We start from the raw sequence: 10780 nt of genomic DNA, 5'->3' as shown, positions 1-10780 counted from the left end.
TCCTTAAGGGCATGAAATAGCAAAACTTACAATAACGTTCCTTAATGTAGAACGTACATATTGTCGATTCACAGATGTCTTAGATTTACACACACACACACACACACACACACACACACACACACACACACACACGCACGCACGCATAGACACACACGCATACACACTCGTACGCAACACACACGTGCGGTATGAAATGTGTTAAATACTTTTTTTTATTGAAATCTATTTCACACGTCTCAATGTAAAAAAAAAAAGAAGATATATACATGTGTAAACAAACGGTACACGTTCAACCCGCTATGTACACAAGTTAGTCCAACGCCGTCGGACTAACGTGAACAATGAGGCTCTGCAGCCCCTAAGGACACGCTGCCCTCTACTGTCGGGTCAAAACCTCAATCCGTGCTAGCAGATGCACTTGACGACTATTGTCGTGGAAGTGCACTACGTTTATTAACTCACCACAAACAGTCTTACTGACCAGCAAACAGCATCCTGTGAGGACTCAGAGCTCAGAGGAGTCAGAGCTAAGAGGACTCAGAGCTAAGAGGAGTCAGAGCTAAGAGGACTCAGAGCTAAGAGGACTCAGAGCCAAGAGGACTCAGAGCCAAGAGGACTCAGAGCTAAGAGGAGTCAGAGCTAAGAGGACTCAGAGCTCAGAGGAGTCAGAGCCAAGAGGACTCAGAGCCAAGAGGACTGAGAGCTAAGAGGACTCAGAGCCAAGAGGACTCAGAGCTAAGAGGACTCAGAGCTAAGAGGACTCAGAGCCAAGAGGACTCAGAGCCAAGAGGACTCAGAGCTAAGAGGACTCAGCGACGTGGGGCCACACTGCTCCTGACGGAGACGTTGGCCGCCCTCTCTCTCTCCTTGGTCAGCTCCATCTCCAGCTTCGCCTGGATCTTCTCCCAGTCCACCTCCACCTGAGACACACACACACACACACACACACACACACACACACACACACACACACACACACACACACACACACACACACACACACACACACACACACACACACACACACAAAGAGAGAAAATAACTGCATTATAACCTGACATCACTCCTCTTCTTTATGCCAAGTATAACACACACACACACACACACACACACACACACACACACACACACACACACACACACACACACACACACACACACACACACACACACACACACACACACACACACACACACACACACACACACACGTACCCCCTCAGCGTACTGCAGGAACCTCTTGCTGCTCTCCTTGCGGCCGACCCGCTGCAGGTAGCGCCCCCTGTAGGCCAGCACCGTGTCCACGTGGGTCTTGTGTTTCACCGCCAGCTCCAGAGCCCTGGAGGACACACACCCAGCCCCCCCCCGTCACCACACACAGAGCACACGCACACTCACACACACACACACACACCCAGCTCCCCCCGTCACCACACGCAGAGCACACGCACACTCACACACACACACACACACCCAGCTCCCCCCGTCACCACACGCAGAGCACACGCACACTCACACACACACACACACACACACACACACACACACAGCTCCCCCGTCACCACACGCAGAGCACACACACACTCACACACACACACACACCCAGCTCCCCCCGTCACCACACGCAGAGCACACGCACACGCAGAGCACACGCACACTCACACACAGCTCCCCCTATCACCACACGCAGAGCACACGCACACTCATATGCATACACACAAAACACACACTTGTACGCATTGTATGCACAAGATACACACGCTTATATGCATACACACACACGTAAGCTTGCACATACACTCAATTGCATACACACACACACACACACACACACACACACACACACACACACACATTCATATATGCACACGCCGAAACACACACACTCATATATGCATACACCGAAACACACACCCACTCATATATGCACACACCGAAACACACACACACTCATATATGCACACACCGAAACACACACACACACACCTAAACACACACACAAACAGACACTCATATATGCACACACTGAAACACACACACCTAAAAACACACACACACAGTCACACACACACACACACACACACACACACACACACACAGTCACACACACACACACACACACACCCTCAGCCCCCCCCCACACCTGTCCCAGTGGAAGAGGTCTATGTGGACCTGGATGGCCCGGTACACCAGGCCGGCCTGCAGCAGCGCGGCCTCGGCCTCGGGGGCGTGGCCGCTGAACAGCAGCAGGTGGGCCAGCGTGGACTCCCTGGACGGCTGCTCCTGGATGAAGCGGATGTACTGCACCCGGGCCACCTGCACAGACCCAGGGCTGAGGCACGGGGCGCAGGGGACCGGGCCGCTGCGTGGTGGCACTACGTCTGCGGGGCTTCTCTTACTGCACCGTGTGGGAGTGACGCTGAACTCATAACCGGCTCGGGGGGGGGTGGACCTTTGTGGATTAGTTTCAATTAACAGTGGGTCACAAACACTGAGGGTTGCCGTGGTGACGATGACAGGGCCCCAAAAACCAGGGAGACAGAGAGACAGGTAGACGGGGAGACAGGTAGACAGGGAGACAGGTAGACAGGAACACAGGTAGACAGGGAGACAGGTAGACGGGGAGACAGGGAGACAGGGAGACAGATGGACAGGGAGACAGATGGACAGGTAGACGGGGAGACAGGTAGACAGGGAGACAGGTAGACAGGGAGACAGGGAGACAGGTAGACAGGGAGACAGGTAGACAGGGAGACAGGGAGACAGGGAGACAGGTAGACAGGTAGACAGGGAGACAGGGAGACAGGGAGACAGATGGACAGGGAGACAGGGAGACAGGGAGACAGGAACACAGGTAGACAGGGAGACAGGGAGACAGGGAGACAGGGAGACAGATGGACAGGTAGACAGGGAGACAGGGAGACAGGTAGACAGGGAGACAGGGAGACAGGTACACGGGTAGACAGCTAGACTGGTAGACAGGTAGACAGGTACAACAGTAGACAGGTAGATTAAGAGACAGGGAGACAGGTAGTCAGACAGACAGGGAGACAGGTAGACAGGGAGACAGGTGGCCTGACCTCTCCGATGGCGGTGTAGGCCGCCTCCGCTGTGGCCAGCTCCCGATTGGCCATCGCCATGCCAGCCAGACACGCCCACAGGGCGGGGTCCTGGTGGGAGAGGAGGACCAATCAGTGAGGTGATTACTCACCGCACTGGTCAGTGAGGTGGAGCGGCCTGGTGCCTGTTCACACGCACACACGCTAGAAGAGAGAACCCCCCCCGCTAGGCACGCACACGCAGGGAGCACGCACACGCTAGAAGAGAGAACCCCCCCCCCCCGCTAGGCACGCACACGCAGGGAGCACGCACAGCGCTGTAGTGGGTACAACCCCCCCAGGCCACGCCCACTGACATCTACCGCTGTGCTTCTGGGAAGAGCCCCCCCCCCCCAACCAGAAGAAGAGGAGGGGGGGGGGGGCTGGTGGCTCTTAACCCCCCCCCCCCAACCAGAAGAAGAGGAGGGGGGGGGGGCTGGTGGCTCTTAACCCCCCCCCCCAACCAGAAGAAGAGGAGGGGGGGGGGGGCTGGTGGCTCTTAACCCCCCCCCCCCAACCAGAAGAAGAGGAGGGGGGGGGGGGGCTGGTGGCTCTTAACCCCCCCCCCCAACCAGAAGAAGAGGAGGGGGGGGGGGGCTGGTGGCTCTTAACCCCCCCCCCCCAACCAGAAGAAGAGGAGGGGGGGGGGGGGCTGGTGGCTCTTAACCCCCCCCCCCAACCAGAAGAAGAGGAGGGGGGGGGGGGCTGGTGGCTCTTAACCCCCCCCCCCCAACCAGAAGAAGAGGAGGGGGGGGGGGGGCTGGTGGCTCTTAACCCCCCCCCCCCCAACCAGAAGAAGAAGATGGAGGGGGGGGGGGGGGGGGGGGGGGCTGGTGGCTCTTAACCCCCCCCCCCCAACCAGAAGAAGAGGAGGGGGGGGGGGAGCGGTGGCACTTAACCCCCCCCCCCCCCAACCAGAAGAAGAGGAGGGGGGGCTGGTGGCTCTTAACCCCCCCCCCCCAACCAGAAGAAGAAGAGGGGGGGGGGGGCTGGTGGCTCTTAACCCCCCCCCCCCAACCAGAAGAAGAAGAGGGGGGGGGGGGGGGGCGGTGGCTCTTAATCCCCCCCCTAACCAGAAGAAGAAGAGGGGGGGGGGGGGGGGCTGGGGGGAGTCTCTTAAACCCCCCCCTCCTCACCGCAAGGTCTCCCTCCAACCAGCCCTGTGGTTAACTCATTTTCATCATCCCTGTGTGTGTGTGTGTACATTTTGTATGTGTGTTTAGTATTTATACGTGTGCGTGCATGTGTACATTTGTGTGTGTTCAGTATTCGTGTGTGTGTGTGTGTGTGTGTGTGTGTGTGTGTGTGTGTGTGTGTGTGTGTGTGTGTGTGTGTGTGTGTGTGTGTGTGTGTGTGTGTGTGTATATCTGAGTATTTATGAGTTTATCCTAGCGGGTGAAATACGGTAAATAGTGTCACCGGTCTAATTGAGGCCTAATTAAAGTCTGCTGGTCTGGTCCCGTAAACTGCACACAGACACAGACACACACACACACACACACACACACACACACACACACACACACACACACACACACACACACACACACACACACACACACACACACACACACACACACACACACACACACGCTGGACTTCGTCATAGTTCTGGGCTGACAAATACTTATCACCTTCTAGAGGTCAGTTATATGAATAATGACGGCAATTAGACTAAATTAAACAAAATGAAGTCTATATATTATGTGCATGTGTCATATTCCAGCATGTTGTGACCCCCATGACACAACCCCACACACACACACACACACACACACACACACACACACACACACACACACACACACACACACACACACACACACACACACACACACACACACACACACACACACACACACACACACAGAGCAGCTTTATGATTGAGCAGATCCTGTGTGGGAGGCAACAGGGTCGACGCCGGAAACCAGAAACTGCGAGGGGTGGAGCTTCATCTTCTTTCCTGTTTGCGACGAACACTTCCACACGGTGTTGATTAGAAAACTCTACAGACACGTCTCTGCAGTTTACTACCGCAGGACCAGTTTGTGTCGCACAGTGTATAAGAGTTCTGTGTCCACCAACCACGCGCCTCCACCAACCACGCGCCTCCAGCAACGTGATTGGTCGGAACACGGCGGGGGAAGGCGAGCAGGCCCCCAGGCCCGCCCCCTCCCCCACCAGGTGTGGCCCCAGGGCCCCCCCCCCCCACCAGGTGAGGCCCCAGGGCCCCCCCCCCCACCAGGTGTGGCCCCAGGGCCCGCCCACCACCAGGTGAGGCCCCCGGGCCCCCCCCCCCCCCACCAGGTGAGGCCCCAGGGCCCCCCCCCCCACCCGGTGAGGCCCCAGGGCCCCCCCCCCCCCACCAGGTGAGGCCCCAGGGCAGCCCCCCCCACACCAGGTGAGGCCCCAGGGCCCCCCCCCCCACCAGGTGTGGCCCCAGGGCCCGCCCACCACCAGGTGAGGCCCCAGGGCCCCCCCCCCCACCAGGTGTGGCCCCAGGGCCCCCCCCCCCCCCCCCCACCAGGTGAGGCCCCAGGGCCCCCCCACCAGGTGAGGCCCCAGGGCCCCCCCACCAGGTGAGGCCCCAGGGCCCCCCCACCACCAGGTGAGGCCCCAGGGCCCCCCCCACCAGGTGAGGCCCCAGGGCCCCCCCACCAGGTGAGGCCCCAGACTGGGAATTGAGAATGAGAATGACAGTAGGTTTGTATGTGTGCATAGGAGTGTGTTTGTGTGTACATGTGTATGTCTGTGTGTGCACGGATGAGTGAGTGTGTGTGTGTTCGTGTGTCTGTGTGTGCGTTTGTACAAATTAGCATGTATTTGTGTGTGTGTAGGGTTTGTGTGTGTGCAAACAAATTGCCCCTAGTGGGATTAATAAAGTTGTATTTATTTTATTATGTGTGTGTGTGTGTCTATATAAGTATGTGTGTGTGTGTGTGTGTGTGTGTGTGTGTGTGTGTGTGTGTGTGTGTGTGTGTGTGTGTGTGTGTGTGTGTGTGTGTGTGTGTGTGTGTGTGTGTGTGTGTGTATGTGTATGTGTGTATGTGTGTGTGTGCGCGTACGAGTGCGCTCTAGCGTGCGCGTGTTGCTACCTTGGCGAAGCGGCAGAGGCGCAGTGCGTCCTCCCAGCCTGCGGAGGCGCTGTAGCTGTGGAGCAGGGCGGGGTAGGGGGACACGCTGCTGTACACCAGGGAGCCGTCGCCCTGCCGCACCGTCACCTTGGAGCCCACGTAGCTCAGGATGTGCGGCGCGCGGCCGAACTCGCTGCGGGAAGCAGAGGGGGAGGGGGGGGGACAACGTGGTGAGGGTACTTCCTGTCCATCGACCTGCCCCCTAGCCTGGGCAGCCCCGCCCCTTCTGCTGGCGGTTTGAGTTCGCCTCGCAGAAGGGTCCGGGGAAGAGCGATACGTTTCTTCTGCTTCAGATACGTTTTTGCGGGAGCCAATCACCAAGCTGGCTTCCCCCCCCCCTGGCGCGCTATTGGCTGGTTTAACACAACGACGACAGGGAAGCGCCGGCAAGCAGCCAATCGCGTACAGAGTCATTTGAACTAGGCCCGTTGATCACGCCTCTTGTGCTGAAGGAAATGACGCCAGCTTCCCCGGGCCGACGTGTAATCTACGATTGAGCTTGGACTACCTGCCTCCCCCAGGGGCGCTCAGAGGCAGTGTGTGTGTGTGTGTGTGTGTGTGTGTGTGTGTGTGTGTGTGTGTGTGTGTGTGTGTGTGTGTGTGTGTGTGTGTGTGTGTGTGTGTGTGTGTGTGTGTGTGTGTGTGTGTGTGTGTGTGTGTGTGGGACTCGCCACTGAGAACGGGTACAGTAGCCACGTTTACTTGAACATTTCTAGTTGGAATAGATCCAACCCTATCCTGCGATCCGAATGTACTGTATAGATGGCAATTACAAAAGTGGTAAGTGATGCCTTCAAATGTCTCTCGCGCACACATCTGGATTTGACACATCTGGACCGGCGGCGACATAATGGAAGTCTTATCAGTATTTGGCTTTTTTATGTTTTTGCTTTTAATGACAGCCCAGCAGGAGAGCGCTTTTCTCTGCCTGCTCCTTCAATTAAGAGGAAGGAGGACAGCACGGCGACGTCAGTTTCTCGTCCGTTCTTTATATCTACCCCCTCCTCCGTCGCAAACAAGACGTATTTGGATGAGAGTGCGCAGACAAGACTGTTGGGAGAGAGTGGTGTTGTATGTAAGGGATAATGTGTAAACTCCGGTCATATCTGGAAAATAAGCTTATTTTCGATAATGACGTTCTATGCATTATCCCCCTTTTTACTAGGCGGGAGGAGTGACCAGGAGGAGTGAGGAGGAGTGAGCAGGAGGAGTAAGGAGGAGTGAGGAGGAGTGAGTAAGGAGGAGTGGGCAGGAGGAGTGAGGAGGAGTGACCAGGAGTAGTAAGGAGGAGGAGTGGGCAGGAGGAGTGAGGAGGAGTGGGCAGGAGGAGTGAGGAGGAGGAGTGAGGAGGAGTGGTCAGGAGGAGGAGTGAGGAGTGAGGAGGAGTGAGGAGGAGGAGTGAGGAGGAGTGAGCAGGAGGAGTGAGCAGGAGGAGTGAGCAGGAGGAGTGAGGAGGAGTGAGCAGGAGGAGTAAGGAGGAGTGAGCAGGAGGAGTGAGGAGGAGTGAGGAGGAGTGGGCAGGAGGAGTGAGGAGGAGTGAGCAGGAGGAGTGAGGAGGAGGAGTGAGGAGGAGTGGGCAGGAGGAGTGAGGAGGAGTGAGCAGGAGGAGTGAGGAGGAGTGGGCAGGAGGAGTGAGGAGGAGTGGGCAGGAGGAGTGAGGAGGAGTGGGCAGGAGGAGTAAGGAGGAGTGGGCAGGAGGAGTGAGGAGGAGTGAGCAGGAGGAGTGAGGAGGAGTGGGCAGGAGGAGTGAGGAGGAGTGAGCAGGAGGAGTGAGGAGGAGTGGGCAGGAGGAGTGAGGAGGAGTGAGCAGGAGGAGTGAGGAGGAGTGAGCAGGAGGAGTGAGGAGGAGTGGGCAGGAGGAGTGAGCAGGAGGAGTGAGGAGGAGTGAGCAGGAGGAGTGAGGAGGAGTGAGCAGGAGGAGTGAGGAGGAGTGAGGAGGAGTGAGGAGGAGTGAGGAGGAGTGAGCAGGAGGAGTAACGAGGAGTGAGGAGGAGGAGTGAGGAGGAGTGAGCCGCCCCCTACCTGCCGTCCTTCAGCTCCAGCGTGCGGGGCAGCAGCTCCTTGTCTGTGAGCACCACCCCGGGGTGGTACCACACCGTGAACTGGTTGCCCTGGATACCGCACAGGATGCTGGCCGCGTCGTTCCAGGCCATGGTGTGGACCAGGGACCCTGCAGGGTGATGAGAGGAGAGGCACGGAGAGGGGGTCACACACAGAGCACCACGGAGACCTCTGGGCCGCCCTCATTGGTTCAGCCCTAATATTACCCAATAGGAAAGGTTCTAGTACGCCTGGGTGAGGGTCAAAGGGTCGATGGTGAATGGGTGAACACGTTAGAGGGTCCATGGTGACTGAGTGAACACGTTGAAGAAAGCGACGGTGAGAGAGTGAACACGTTAAAGGGGTCGAAGTTGAGAGAGTGAACACGTTAAAGGGTCGATGGTGACGGAGTGAACACGTTAAAGGGGCGATGGTGAATGAGTGAACAAATTAAAGGGGTCGATGGTGAGGGTGAATACGTTAAAGGGGTCGATGGTGAGAGAGTGAACACGTTAAAGTGTTTGATGTTGAGAGAGTGAACACATTTCAGGGGTTGAAGGTGAGTGAGTGAAGACATTAAAGGGGCGATGGTGAGAGAGTGAACACATTAAAGGGGCGATGGTGAGTGTCCACATTAGTGGGTGGATGGTGAGTGAGTGTCCACATTAGTGGGCGGATGGTGAGTGAGTGACCACATTAAAGGGTCGATGGTGAGTGAGTGAACACGTTAAAGGGTCGATGGTGAGTGAGTGAACACATTAGTGGGTCGATGGTGAGTGAGTGAACACGTTAAAGGGTCGATGGTGAGTGAGTGAACACATTAAAGGGCCGATGGTGAGCGTCCACATTAGTGGGTCGATGGTGAGTGAGTGAACACATTAGTGGGTGGATGGTGAGTGAGTGAACACGTTAAAGGGTCGATGGTGAGTGAGTGAACACATTAGTGGGTCGATGGTGAGTGAGTGAACACATTAGTGGGTCGATGGTGAGTGAGTGAACACATTAGTGGGTGGATGGTGAGTGAGTGAACCCATGCCTGACCTATCTTGCAGATGCAGGCCTCCCTCCCGAGACGCCGCACCGGGCTCAGGTACAGGTCCCGGTTCTTGTCGATCAGGGCGATCTTCCTCTCGCTGGCCGGGCCGCCCTGGTCCAGCGCTATCTCCACTACCTCCAGCTGCCCGGGAAACGGACTGCCATTACATACCACGCTCCCCTACCCAGCGGCCTCTCAAAGCGCGGCACAATATGGCCTAATATTCATGCCCTCATTCACACGCCGGAAGGTCGCTAGTGAACTAGCGACCTTCCGGGGACCCGCCAACCCGCTGTACCTCCCGAGCCACACGCCGCAACCTCAGCTGCGCACCATTGAGACCCACAAGCGCGCACAAAAGCACACACAAACACACACACTGGAATGAGTGGATGAACACCAGGAGTGTTCAGGCTGGGCTGTATGTGTGCGTGTCTGTGGGTCCTTGGCAGTGTGCGAGTTTGCGTCTCTGTGCGTTTCAGCATGCCTGGGTATTTGCCTGTGCCTGTCTGTCTGTCTGGCTGTTTGTGCGTGGATGCAAGTGAATGTGTTTTGTGTGTGAATATATATGACGCATAGATATATATATATATACTTGCTTGTGTGCTTGTGTGCGTGTGCGTGTGTGTGTGTGCACGCGTGCAAGCATACACATGCGGGTGTGTACGTGTTTGTGTGTGTGTGTGTGTGTGTGTGTGTGTGTGTGTGTGTGTGTGTGTGTGTGTGTGTGTGTGTGTGTGTGTGTGTGTGTGTGTGTGTGTGTGTGTGTGTGTGTGTGTGTGTGTGTGTGTGTGTGTGCGTGCGTGCGTGCGCGAGCGCGTGCGTGCGTGTGTGTGTGTGAGGAGCCAGCTGGCCCAGTGTGCGTCTCCTCTGTCTTGGAGCCGTGTTGCTCTGGCAGACAGATCTCTGCTGACACACAGTGACTCCCTGCCCTCCTCCTCCCAGTCTAATGCATTCCCTCCTCGTCTCCTACAGCTCAGCATTCTGCAGCAGCCAGCCCCTCCGCTCGCTCTATTACTGGACCCCCTGGAAATAGGTTCAAATATGTTCGAGGAGACAGAAATAGACACAGGCAGACAGACAGAAGGAGGGACAGACAGACAAAGACAGACACAGACCGCTTCACTAAGTCCCTCATTCCTTCTCCTGTAAGGCAATTCAACGCAGGCTAACGGTTGACTAACGGTCCCAGTCCTTTAACCGTGGTGATTTAAATGAACCCTAACAGGTGTTTTATTTACTTCTGACCTTCGTGCGCTGACCTGAGGCCTCTCACAGAACCAGCTCGTCTTTTAGGTGCAAAAGTCCTTTGAGTGTGAGTGTGTGACCCTGCAAGTGAACAGACGCAGAGACAGACAGAAACAGACAGACAGACACACACACACACACCCACACACAGGCAGACAGACACACACCCACAGACAGACAGACAGACAGACAGACAGACAGACAGACAGACAGACAGACAG

At 56.5% G+C, this 10780-nt stretch overlaps 1 protein-coding gene across 2 annotated transcripts in view; it reads right to left on the bottom strand.

Annotated features, from left to right (window-relative positions):
• Nucleotides 1–203: 203 nt before the first annotated feature.
• The window catches only part of ift80 (intraflagellar transport 80 homolog (Chlamydomonas)), a 46624-nt gene continuing 36047 nt past the window's right edge, over nt 204–10780 (bottom strand). For both annotated transcript variants that reach the window (XM_056610952.1, XM_056610953.1), the window contains 7 exons: nt 9317–9452; nt 8258–8405; nt 6197–6368; nt 3084–3173; nt 2147–2319; nt 1219–1342; nt 204–923 (listed from right to left, as the gene is read on the bottom strand). In XM_056610952.1, coding sequence (XP_056466927.1) covers nt 813–923; nt 1219–1342; nt 2147–2319; nt 3084–3173; nt 6197–6368; nt 8258–8405; nt 9317–9452 — 954 coding nt within the window. In that variant the 3' untranslated portion in view covers nt 204–812. The remainder of the gene's footprint in view (nt 924–1218; nt 1343–2146; nt 2320–3083; nt 3174–6196; nt 6369–8257; nt 8406–9316; nt 9453–10780) is intronic.

Source organism: Gadus chalcogrammus, chromosome 16, assembly GCF_026213295.1.
Source record: "Gadus chalcogrammus isolate NIFS_2021 chromosome 16, NIFS_Gcha_1.0, whole genome shotgun sequence".
Lineage (NCBI taxonomy): Eukaryota > Metazoa > Chordata > Actinopteri > Gadiformes > Gadidae > Gadus > Gadus chalcogrammus.
Note: the sequence above shows the minus strand (reverse complement) of the source record. Positions and strands in the feature narration are given on the sequence as shown.